Source organism: Dermacentor albipictus, chromosome 8 (genome assembly GCF_038994185.2).
Source record: "Dermacentor albipictus isolate Rhodes 1998 colony chromosome 8, USDA_Dalb.pri_finalv2, whole genome shotgun sequence".
NCBI lineage: Eukaryota > Metazoa > Arthropoda > Arachnida > Ixodida > Ixodidae > Dermacentor > Dermacentor albipictus.
In genome coordinates, this window is record NC_091828.1 from 53,189,377 (window position 1) to 53,202,794 (window position 13,418).

Sequence of the window (13,418 nt, forward strand, 5' to 3'; positions counted from 1 at the left end):
TGCGTCTAGGAACAAGCAGCAAAGCCTGATAAGCGTTGGATGAGAGAAACCAGCCATAGAGATGGATTCCCAAAACTTACTTTCTTCTAACGAACAACCGCTTTCATCAGTGTGTTGTAGGGCAGGCTTTCCCGTAGGTCAGACCGAACTAGAGCCGGAGGCGTGGCCTCCCTCTCGCGGCGAATAACGCGTGCTATGTCGTGGACGCCCTATTTGATGATCGCTGCGTGTGAAGGGGCAAGGTTCTGTCTGGTGATGTATAAGTCGCGGGTCGCTTTTTTAGAGCCCAGCTCTTTGGCGTCCGTTCCTGGGTTTCGCGTCGGCGTTGTCGTCGGCCTCGTAACCAGCTCCTCCCCCCTTTCATCCCCCCAGCGCTAGCAGCGACCGACTGATACCGCTGGATGCCGCTGACGCCGCTAGAGAGTCAAGATAACGTGACTGCATAGAACACCGTCGCCGCCATGCAGAAAGAGGAGGAAAGGGTCCCCCCCCCCCCTGTTCTTGTGTGGCGGATAGGGTGCTCTTCAGTTGCCGACGCGCCGGTTATTTCACGTAGGCCCCGGCACGTCGACGAATACGTGACCACCTTCCCACGGCTAGACCTGGTTCTTAGCGCTGCGGAAGCGAGGGTATCATATTGTTTGTGTCGGCATCGGCGGCGTTGTCCCTGAAACCAACTCCGCAGCTGGGGTTGACTCACTATCGGCGTCAGCGGCATCAGTCAGTCGCTGCTATCTCTTCCCTCCTCCCTTTATCGTGTTGTCCGCTTGCTGCGCGCGCTTCTGCCCCCATCGTTTGCCGCTGGGTGTACACGCCGCCCCCCTCCCCCCTCTTCCTGCGAGTCTCCGGTTGTCAAAGCGCCGGCTCGAACTTAATTCCTTTCTTCGCTCCTCCTCCAATGCAACCCCTGTGCGGTGGCAATCAGAGAGCCAGATGGGTGGCGGCGGATCTGTATATGTGCACCGCCCGAGCCGAAATTGCCGCTGCCGTTCGCCCTGTGCGGTGGCAATCAGAGAGCCAGATCGGTGGCGGCGGATCTGTATATGTGCACCGCCCGAGCCGAAATTGCCGCTACCGTTCGCCACTGCGAAATTATCTGCCAGTTCTTTCTGAGCCATGCGCGAGACGACCGATGGAAGTCCTCCGTCTGCTGCTGCTGCTGCTGCTGCTAAACGAGCTGCCAGAGCAGAGGCCCAGCGCCGTCGCCGTCAGAATCCAGAGGTGCGTGCCGCCGAAGCAGAAGCTTACCGTCGCCGCCGTCGAGATGATCCAGGAGTACGCGTCGCCGAAGCAGAGGCTAAGCGCCGCCGCCGAGAAGACCCTGCCGTTCGCGCCGCCGAAGCGGAGGCTCATCGCCGCCGTCGAGAGCAACCAGCAGTAAGCGAGGCTGAAGCAGAAGCTCATCGCCGCCGCCGAGAAGACCCTGCCGTTCGCACCGCCGAAGCGGAGGCTCATCGCCGCCGTCGAGAGCAACCAGCAGTAAGCGAGGCTGAAGCAGAAGCTCATCGCCGTCGCAGAGAAGACTCTACCGTTCGCGCGGCCGAGGCAGAGGCCAAACGCAAACAAAGGCTCGCAAACAGTCAGGGTGCAACAAATGCTTTCCGGCGACAGTTTACAGACAATCCGTTTGGAAGTGTGTGTTCAGTGTGTGTTCAGTGTGTGATCGGCTCTGGTTCCAAAATGACGTGAAACCGCTTCCGGATACGTGCCGCGAAAAAGGTGAAACAGCTTATTTGCTGCGCTCAAATTTCGCATTAGGAAGTAACGTAATCGTCGGTAATTTTTTCGTTACGATGACAGATTGCATTTTTTACAAGCACTGCTCCAGGAGGGCACATGTAACTTTGGCACCGGCGTTAACCGTCGTGGGTCTTCGCACGAAGATGTCGCGACGGTATTGGGAAGCCTGTCGAACGTTTGCGCGATTCGGAGACTCTTCGGTTGTTCAAAGCACCGACATTCTTTGATAATTGCATCCACCGCCGTATAGTTCCTGCAAATGAGAAGGTTGAAGACATCATCTGCTATGCCTTTTAAGATTTGGCCAACTTTTCCTCTGTCATATTGCCGGCCTTCCGGCAGTGGGCTAGCACATTTTGTATGTAAGCAACGTAAGATTCTGTTGACGTCTGAGCGCGCTATCCAAGGTCCCCTTTCGCTGCCAACTGACGACCGACAGGTCGGTGACAGCTCTCGCAGTTTCTCTTTACAGACGTCCCAGCTAGTTAGGTCAATTTCATGAGTCTCATGCCATTTACGCGATGTTCCTCGAAGATAGAATATGAGGTTCGCTAGCGTCACAGTCTGATCCCGCTTGTGGTTGCAGACTCGCTCGTACATATCAAGCCAGTCCTCGATGTCAGAACCATCCGTGCCACAAAATGTTCCCACGTCTCGTGGATAGGCCAGGATGACCGTAGGCACAGACACCCGAGACGTGGTCGCCTTGTTGGCCATTGTGGCTGCAGGTAGGTGACGTCCGCTGCGAAGTTCCGTATTTGTACCCCGCACATCCACTAAATGATACAGGAAAAAGGCAGGTGCACAGATGCAAACGGGTGTGTATTGACAGGACACAAGTGGCGCCCAAGCAGCCACAGTCTTCGTCCTTCTTCTCTCGAGATATCTTATCGTTATCTTCCCCGCAACGATATCAATATTCGCAGTAACACTACTAGTCATTTCCTAAACGCAGATGTGCCGCAGTTTTTTCTGACACTACCGTCTCCCATACGGCATATTCTGTTTAAACAAATGCAGGCAGTCTTCTTTCGTGAAAAAGCTGCATAACTGGCGAGTAAAGAGTGTTTTCTGTATTTAGCTGCAGGCAGTGTAGAGGATGTACGATTTGTCCTTATCCCGGCAACTCTAACCATTTTCCCTCTTGTAGCCTTTATCTCTGGACAAAGCGACAGCACATGACAAGCATTTACTCCAAAAGCAAAAGCAGTCCACACTGGGCAATACAGATGGTCATCAGGTGTTTTGCCTCAGGCCTAAGAAGCATTTTAGTTTAGGCAAGTTGATTAATGATTCTAGTAGATAAGTAGATCGCTGAACACAGACGTGGAGAAGGGTAAAACGTGCGTGCGTGTTAATACTGTCCTCATCCTTTTCTCTGCGCCATTTATGCATATATTAGACCCGAGGCCCAAGTTAAGGAAGAGTAGAAACCACCTCACCACAAATTCTCCAGAGAAAAGCTTCCTCCACCTAAGTTATATTACGGGGAACGGAGCATCTACACTTGCATCTTCAACACAATGGTTCCAAGAAGGACGAATACTTAAGGTGATCAACAATGTTCGAACAACGCGAACGCAAAATAGGCCTGAAGTCAATGTTTCGAAAAAGCGTCTTCATAGGGGCGACGACAAGTACACTTGAGGAGACTGACTCCAGAGGCACAGATCCTGTTCGGCCGCAGTTAATTGCTGCCTGTTCATCACTGTTTTGTTTCTACGCCGACATGCATAAAACTCACCGAGTATGCGAGCGACAGAATGCAAGAGGCCCTGCTTTTCCTCGCCGTCCAACTTCCGGGGCTGGTGTGGCCTCACCAAGCTGGAGACCACCGGGTGTCTCTGGCTCAGGAACTGGTCCATCACGGCCAAGCAAGACCTGATTTCTTGCGGCGTGCTGCCACCGAAAGCCGCTTCGTCCCACGTGGTGTCGCTGCCCACTCCCACGTCACCAATGGGGCCCCACTGAACGGCCAACCCTGTATGAAGAAGAGGAATCGCGAGGTTCAACTCGAGGTATGCATTCACGACAACCGAAAGGCCGACGGGAAAAAGAATTGCAACATATAACGAGAAAACGATAGTAACTCTGGCGATGCACATATAATTCAATGAAAAGTTCTGTAGGTCCGGTTCATAGGTGGTTGAAGAAACGAAGGTGCACACTTTGGTATTTTAACGTTTCGGCCGTGGCACGGGCTTCGTCAGAATAAACACAGATACAAATGCGCACCCGCTTTTATGGGCATGCGTTGGTTGGGATAACCAGCAGTACATGCACGTGTACACTTGCAAATGATAAAAGAAAAAGTGCAGCAGTAAGTGCAATTCAAGCACGAAAAACGATATGTATGAAATATTATGATTTCACGATGATTGTACATGAAGTTACAGAATGATAGCAATTGCGACTTGGAAAAACTAGGAACAAATTTATTTGGCATGGTTTGTCAATTCTATACAAGAACATAAACATCAAGATATGGTAGAAAGGCACGACATTTTTCCTACGCTCTCGCTGATACCGGATGACACAGTGTCAAATTTATGAATGAGAAAGGCTTCTCGTACCTCTCAATCACGGTGCGATTTGAAACCTGATTGTATTACTCTTACTTTGATGTTGTCAAACGTATGACCTGGCAGTCGAACATGTTTATATAATGGAAAGTGTGGCAAGCTGTTAACGCGTGCTTTGTGGTTGGTGAATCTGATGTGAAAAGATGTTTCGGTCTGACCGATATACTGCATATGACACACTGAACATTCAAGCAGATAGATGATGTTAGTACTGTCGCAATACGATGTCGCAATTGATATCATTATGTGATTCATATACAATCATCGTGATACCATAATGATACTTCATACATATCATTGGTTGTGTTTAAGTTATACTTACTGCTGCATTCCTTTATATTTTGTAAGTGTACACGAGCATGTACAGCTGATTATGCCCACGTGCGCATGTCCATAAAAGAGGGTGCGCACTTATATCTGTGTTTATTCTGACACGAACGCCATTCCACGGCCGAAACGTTGAAACATTAAAAATGCAATTTTCTTAAGTGTGTGCCTTCGTTTCTTGAACTATATATATATATATATATATATATATATATATATATATATATATACGAAAGTTCACAAACCTATCAAATATCAAACAACAGAACAAAACTCAAAGACTAACGCAGCGCTTTGCCATGGTACGAAACCTACGTAGCAACACGTGTGAACGTGCACAACCACAACAAAGCCGCCATTGTGGCCCGAGAGCATGGCCGCTACAGCGAACTAAAGAAAAAGAAGGCGAAACTTCCATGTCACTTCCTCCACTTTTCTCCTAGCCTGTGGAGGTGGCAGGGCCTCTCAGTTTTTTCCTTCTTTCATGTGCACGGGGCACCTAATGTTTCGAGGAACCGGGGGGAGGGGATAGTGAGAGGGCAGGGCGGCGTTTCGCTCGATGCTGCAACTGCGCATGTGGCGGCTGCGCGCGGTCGCCTGGTCGTATCTTGAGATCGATCTGCGTTGGGTGCAGTCTAGGTACTTCGTCGGCTGTTAGCTGTATGCGTGTTGTGTGTTTTCGGCGCTAACGTTTCGGTGAAGCCATAGACAGCCCGAATACCACTTCGCTCGCTGCTGCTTCCGCGTTTCCAGACGCCAGCGTTTTGACAGCGAATTTCCGCGGTCACCGAGTCAGATGTGTTCATGTTTGCTTGTGCGCGCGTGACTCCATGCTTGTCAATTTAGTTAGTGTGCCTATGTTTAGGAGGTAATGCGGCCGATAAAACTAATATCCTAACTTTTTGTAGCTGTCCACTAATTTGCTGTCGCAATCAATGCTTCGCCTTTCGGGCGAAATCAATCCACTTAGTCGTTTTACAGTCCAAATGCGGTACTCTTCGGTAACTTTATGTACCGCACGGTAAAAAGGGACATTGATTTGACATGAAACAAGGTGTATTTATGACATTGGAGTCGAGTTGGATGTAGGTGTCAAAAGATATCTTCACTTATATTGTCTAGGCTTAGCAGAAAGGGTGGGGCACGTGTATTTGACCTAATAGCGAGCATATAGGAAGGGATAAATGTGCCAGTTATTCCTGAAAATGATTCAAGATTTCACGTCAGTCTTAGTCTTTATTGAACAATCCACGTAGCACGCTCTATTCATTGAGCTGAATTTCTTGAAGCGGCCGACATTACTTACACTGGAAATTACAATGCATAACGGAATATTTAAGACACTAATCAATGAAATACTTAACTAATCACCATAGTGCACACACTGCGTTACACAAACTGAAGCCAGCGATCTCACAAGGCACACTCATTTGGAACGAATTTCGAAGCTAGCACCGATTTTGAGAAAAGCACCGCCAACTTACGGTAAAGGTGCGCTCTTCTTCGACTTCCTTCGTTTAGCAAAACGCCTTTTTATATAGAGTGAAGCTCAAAAATTACTCAAACACCAATGCAATCAATCGCCAATTTTGGGAATGAATATCTCAAGAATGGTGTCCTGCGGAAAATTCCTTCCAAGTGAATATCACTTTTCAAGTCACCAACTACAATTTGTACTTTGCTGTGTGTGCCTTGAAGTAATCAGTGTACACTTTAATTCGTTAATTTAAATATTGTGTTGATTAATCAAATGTCCAATATAGTTCCTCGTGCAAATAGTGTCTTCTATCTCAAGAAGCGGAAGTGCCATGGGTGATTTAAAAGCTTGTGGTAATTATATATATAGAACCTGAATGGGATTGGAGTTCTAAGCGTGAGGACAGCCTCGCGTTTGCTGACTAGGTGGCGGGCCGCATCTCGTAGGCAGCGACATGGTCGTGTGCTTATATTGAGGTGCACGCGATAGAGAACTACAGGCAGCCGAACTTAACCCGGAGCTGCAGCATCCCTTGATAACGAACTGTGCATGTGGTACGTTAAACACAACAATTTAATTTTAACAATTAAACGTGTAGTGCTGAGTTAGCGCTCGTGTGCGTGACGTCAACTCTTCGCGCCTACGCCAGCGGTGAGCTCAGACTATTTGAACGAGTCCGTGCTACTTAAGCCTGAATAGCATTCCGACTGTTTCGTCCTGTGTTAGTCGGCAAATACGGTTTTTTACCACGGGAGCTAGCCCCAATGGGCGACTAGCATCGCCATGCTGTCTAGGGCAAACGCAAGGCAGGGACATGTAACGACAATCCGACATTGTGGCCAGCTGCCGCATACACTAGCCTATGCGTTTGAACTTAAGAAGCTCTCGAGTTTTATTAGAACCACAATCTGGTCATGAGGCACGTCATACTGCGGGACTCCGGATCGATTTTAAACACCAGGGCCCGCATTCACAAAACGTTCTTACGTTAAAAGCGTTCGTGCCAGCCGACAGTCACGTGGGACATATTATTAGCGAAGGCGATCAGCCACTCAAAAACAGCACTTACGAACGAAAAGCTTTGTGAATTCGTCTACTGGTGTTCTTGATCGTGCACCAAATGCACTTGCAACTTCGGGGCCACTGGAATGCCGAAACCACGGCCGAGATCGCACCCTTGACCTCGTTCTCAGGAGCACCGTGACATATAGCCACTGATCTGTCGCAGTGTGTACTTAACATGAGGTGTCGCGCTGTACGTTTGCGCATGGCTAGGGCATTCTCACAGGTGACATGTGCGTGAAGCTGAGCGTGACGTCTAGGTCCGCGACAAACCGCGTTTTGCTGGCGCTCACCGGGAATTCCGTCAGCGACACGGCGCTCGCAGATTCGTTCCGTGACGGAGTTGGCGTAGCCGTAGTTTGTCTGGCCGATGTTGCCGCGCCCGCAGGAGTTGGACGAGAAGACGACGAAGTGGTCGAGCTCCGGGCACAGTTGCCGCGACAGCTTATCAAGCAGCTGCGTGCCAGCTGCCTTTGGCTCGCACACTGCTTCAAACTTGTCGACCGTCTGGTTTTCCAGGAGAGCATCGCGAAGCACCTGCAAGCGCACTGGAAGATTGGCTTCAGGCAATCTTCTACAGCTACAGCTACAGGCAGAGACTAACTATTCCGGCTCACGTGGGCCCTCTCACTTTCGCACAGCTCAAGAGTGTACAGAAGTCAACATTACATATTGCCACGTGGTCGTGACGTCAAAGAACACAGTAGCAATACTGTGAAAGGCAAAACTAGCTTTTATTAGGCGAACCTGTGCCCACAAAATAGGCTACACCTAAAGCACAACGAGAGCGGCGAACACAGTCGGCGATCGTCGAAAATCTGATCAACGGGTCAAGCGCGTCGGCTTTTATACATCAATCGTCGAATGTTCCAGACTAATCACTGGGACCCGCGCTCCTTCCACAAAGTTCTATATTATTCGCGTCGCGCACACATGCAATCAGATTACACAAGTTTCGGTCACAGACAGTGGATGGAACCATCGATAACATTCCAGAAACTTCCCACACATGCTAGGGCGTCCTGCGCTGTGCGATAACATTTGTTAGGCGGTGAAACGTGTCGCCCGATAAAGACAAGTATACATGTCAATGTATGTGCAAAAAAAAACCATGTATACAATGCTGTAATGTGGCATATTAGAAACAATAGGTACGACATAACACAGAAAAGCTGCAGAAATGTAATCCACAGCTTACCGGTATAGTTTCACTCCGGATAGCTAGTTTTCATAACATTGTAGGAGCTATAAACTGATGTAAATTTCGGAGTACGCAATGGATGATCATAGCATACCCCCTTGGTTATTCCCGAAAGATTTCATACTGCGAGTGGCTTAGGTGTGTCGGATCCTGACAATCACACCGTAGCGAAATGGCAACATTACGTTGAAAAACTGCACGAATCAGGGACTGCGTACATATCTCAGCAGTTACCAGCGTCTTCTTACGGCACGCTCTTTTCATGTAGCGCGCGAGTACATTATAACTACAGCTAGATCGACAGGACAGCACGGATCATCGGTTGAGTCTGCAGGAGAAAATGATGAGGCTCATTGTCGAAACTCACGACCCACACATAGGCTGCATTTGCATGAATCAGGCAGAAGCGCGTCAAGTCAGAAGTCGAAGTCAGACAGCACGACTTGACGGACCGAGATTGTTGCGACAGTCGGCGCTCAGACCAGAGATAAGACCAACAGTCTGGTTAATCGCTGCTGGCTGCGACCAACTGACCCCAGCTGTTCGCGTTCGCATATGCGCTGAAAGCAGGCTGCACTGGATCGACCTACACTGTGCAGTTGGGATAACACAGATAAAGCTGGGATAACACGCTTGATCAGCGCGACCCGCTGCTATAAAGCTCACAAAAGTCATCATCATCATCATCAGCCTAGTTACGCCCACTGCAGGGCAAAGGCCTCTCCCATACTTCTCCAACTATCCCGGTCATGTACTAATTGTGGCCATGTTGTCCCTGCAAACGTCTTAATGTCATCCGCCCACCTAACTTTCTGCCGCCCCCTGCTACGCTTCCCTTCACTTGGAATCCAGTTCGTAACCCTTAGTGACCATCGGTTATCTTCCCTCCTCATTACATGACCGGCCCATGCCCATTTCTTTTTCTTGATTTCAACTAAGATGTCGTTTACCCGCGTTTGTTGCCTCACCCAATCTGCTCTTTTCTTATCCCTTAACGCTACACCCATCATTCTTCTTTCCATAGCTCGTTGCGTCGTCCTCAATTTCAGCAGAACCCTTTTCGTAAGCCTCCAGGTTTCTGCCGCATATGTGAGTACTGGTAACACACAGCTGTTATACACTTTCCTTTTGAGGGATAGTGGCAACCTGCTGTTCATGATTTGAGAATGCCTGCCAAACGCACCTCAACCCATTCTTATTCTTCTGGCTATTTCAGTCTCATGATCCGGATCCGTGGTCACTACCTGCCCTAAGTAGATGTATTCCCTTACCACTTCCAGTGCTTCGCTACCGATCGTAAACTGCTGTTCTCTTCCGAGACTGTTAAACAATACTTTAGTTTTCTGCAGATTAATTTTCAGACCCACCCTTCTGCTTTGCCTCTCCAGGTCAGTGAGCATGCATTGCAATTGGTCTCCTGAGTTACTAAGCAAGGCAATATCGTCAGCGAATCTCAAGTTGCTGAGGTATTCTCCATCAACTTTTATGCCCAATTCTTCCCACTCCAGGCCTCTGAATACCTCCTGTAAACATGCTGTGAATAGCATTGGGGATATCGTACCTCCCTGCCTGACGCCTTTCTTTATAGGGGTTTTGTTGCTTTCTTTGTGGAGGACTACGGTGGCTGTGGAGCCGCTATAGATATCTTCCAGTATTTTTACATATGGCTCATCTACACCCTGATTCCGTAATGCCTCCATGACTGCTGAGGTTTCGACTGAATCAAGCGCTTTCTCGTAATCAATGAAAGCTATATATAAGGGTTGGTTATATTCTGCACATTTCTCTATCACTTGATTGATAGCGTGAATATGGTCTATTGTTGAGTAGCCTTTACGGAATCCTGCCTGGTCCTTTGGTTGACAGAAGTCTAAGGTGTTCCTGATTCTATTTGCGATTACCTTAGTAAATACTTTGTAGGCAACGGACAGTAAGCTGATCGGTCTATAATTTTTCAAGTATTTGGCGTCCCCTTTCTTATGTATTAGGATTATGTTAGCGTTCTTCCAAGATTCCGGTACGCTCGAGGTTATGAGGCATTGCGTATACAGGGTGGCCAGTTTCTCTAGAACAATCTGACCACCATCCTTCAACAAATCTGCTGTTACCTGATCCTCCCCAGCTGCCTTCCCCCTTTGCATAGCTCCTAAGGCTTTCTTTACTTCTTCTGGCGTTACCTGTGGGATTTCGAATTCCTCTAGGCTATTCTCTCTTCCACTATCGTAATGGGTGCCACTGGTACTGTATAAATCTCTATAGAACTCCTCAGCCACTTGAACTATCTCATCCATATTAGTAACGGTATTGCCGGCTTTGTCTCTTAACGCACACATCTGATTCTTGCCAATTCCCAACTTCTTCACTGTTTTTAGGCTTCCTCCGTTCCTGAGAGCATGTTCAATTCTATCCATATTATACTTCCTTATGTCAGCTGTCTTACGCTTGTTGATTAACTTCGAAAGTTCTGCCAGTTCTATTCTAGCTGTAGGGTTAGAGGCTTTCATACATTGGCGTTTCTTGATCAGATCTTTCGTCTCTTGCGATAACTTACTCGTTTCCTGTCTAACGGCGCTACCACCGACTTCTATTGCGCACTCCTTAATGATGCCCATGAGATTGTCGTTCATTGCTTCAACACTAAGGTCCTCTTCCTGAGTTAAAGCCGAATACCTGTTCTGTAGCTTGATCCGGAATTCCTCTAGTTTCCCTCTTACCGCTAACTCATTGATTGGCTTCTTGTGTACCAGTTTCTTCCGTTCCCTCCTCAAGTCTAGGCTAATTCGAGTTCTTACCACCCTATGGTCACTGCAGCGTACCTTGCCGAGCACGTCTACATCTTGTATGATGCCAGGGTTCGCGCAGAGTATGAAGTCGATTTTATTTCTAGTCTCACCATTCGGGCTCCTCCACGTCCACTTTCGGCTAACCCGCTTGCGGAAAAAGGTATTCATTATCCGCATATTATTCTGTTCTGCAAGTCTACTAATAATTCTCCTCTGCTACTCCTAGAGCCTATGCCATATTCCCCCACTGACTTGTCTCCAGCCTGCTTCTTGCCTACCCTGGCATTGAAGTCGCCCATCAGTATAGTGTATTTTGTTTTGACTTTACCCATCGCCGATTCTACATCTTCATAAAAGCTTTCGACTTCCTGGTCATCATGAGTGCATGTAGGGGCATAGACTTGTACCACCTTCAATTTGTACCTCTTATTAAGTTTCACAACAAGACCTGCCACCCTCTCGTTAATGCTATAGAATTCCTGTATGTTACCAGCTATTTCCTTATTAATCAGGAATGCGACTCCTAGTTCTCGTCTCTCCGCTAAGCCCCGGTAACATAGTACATGCCCGCTTTTCAGCACTGTATATGCTTCTTTTGTCCTCCTAACCTCACTGAGCCCTATTATATCCCATTTACTACCCTCTAATTCCTCCAATAACACTGCTAGACTCACCTCACTAGATAGCATTCTAACGTTAAACGTTGCCAGGTTCAGATTCCAATGGCGGCCTGTCCGGAGCCAGGTATTCTTAGCACCCTCTGCAGCGTCACAGATCTGACCGCCGCCGTGGTCAGTTGCTTCGCGGCTGCTGGGGACTAAGGGCCGGGGTTTGATTGTTGTATTCATATAGGAGGTTGTGGCCAAGTACTGCACCAGGGTGGCCAATCCTGCTCTGGTGAGAGAGTGCGTTACCGGTTCTGGTCACCGGGATCAGGCCGCACTCCAGGCCTGTTTGTGCAATTATCTCAACACACGGGTATTTTTTTTGTATTTTCCGGTGGAGAATTGCGCGGCACCGGGATTTGAATCACGGTCCTCTTGCACTGGAGACGGATACTCTACCGTCCCCGCAGGAGTTATATTAAAAATTAAATTATGGGGTTTTACGTGACAAAACTACTTTCTGATTATGCACGCCGTAGTGGAGGACTCCGAAAATTTCGACCACCTGAGGTTCTTTAACGTGCACCTAATTCTAAGTACACGGGTGTTTTCGCATTTCGCCCCCATCGAAATGCGGCCGCCGTGGCCGGGGTCCGTTCCCGCGACCTCGTGCTCAGCAGTCGAACACCATAGCCACTGAGCAACCACGGCGGGTCCCGCAGGAGTTGTACGCCTCATTTAACCTACAGTGGTGCCCTATTTGATCAGTCAAAGTGGACGTATCTGAGCTGGGTTATACCGCCTGGTTGGCACTCGGCTAGAGAACCTGGTATTTATGACCTGCACATGTGTAGCCACACATAATTGAGGATATATAATTTTTTTAGGAGGGTTTCCGTACAGTAATAAAATGAAGGAAAAGACATTAAAATAAAAGAAAAAAAAGAAACATAATATGTGATTTGAACTCGTGACCCTTCAATGTTGCCCGGAAAGGTAGCTCAGTCGGTTGGTTCGTCAAGCCACCGGTTACTTTCAAGCGCCATAGCTCCTGCTCCGAGCCCCATACTTATGTGGAAAGGGACTGATGTTGTCCGCGACAGTCGATTTTCAGAAGGCATAATTTCTTGGAAAAATGGCCGCCAGAGGAGCAGCGTGAACTCGAGCGGCTTTAGAGACTAGGAAAACTGCCTTAAAATATTTTGAATTGAGGGAAAGCTTCGTTAACAAACTATAACACGGCAATCAGCACTCGAATACGTCGAGAGAAATTATTGAGACGTGGAAAATTCCCTTGAAATAAATCTGGTTTGCGAGGCAAATGCTTGTATGTATTGAACCTCTCAAAAGATGAGGGGGGGGGGGGAATATGCGCTCACCGAGAAGGCGTCGACAGCACGAGACCACCACCGGGCACGAAGCCTCCCCTCTCCGCCGGCCAAGAGTGGAAAACGCGCTTTCCGATCGCTCAAGGTTACGCGGCAATAGTATAGCTCTAGCGTCTAGGAAAAGCTTAAACAGGTGCGAGGGCGGCACGCATAGCGTGTAGAGTAGAGCGGAAAAATTAAAACTCGACAAGTGGACTCGACCCGCTTTTGTCGGGTTCCGGTAGGGTTGTAATAGTCACCGCGGAAGAGCAGT

The 13,418-nt window shown here is 48.4% G+C and overlaps 1 protein-coding gene across 1 annotated transcript in view; it reads right to left on the reverse strand.

Annotated features, from left to right (window-relative positions):
- The window catches only part of LOC135921635 (fatty acid synthase-like), a 144,874-nt gene that overhangs the window by 29,816 nt on the left and 101,640 nt on the right, over positions 1 to 13,418 (reverse strand). Inside the window, exons 22-23 of the mRNA XM_065455913.1 lie at positions 7,482 to 7,725; positions 3,485 to 3,721 (exon numbers count right to left, since the gene is read on the reverse strand). Of these exons, the coding sequence (XP_065311985.1) occupies positions 3,485 to 3,721; positions 7,482 to 7,725 (481 nt within the window). The remainder of the gene's footprint in view (positions 1 to 3,484; positions 3,722 to 7,481; positions 7,726 to 13,418) is intronic.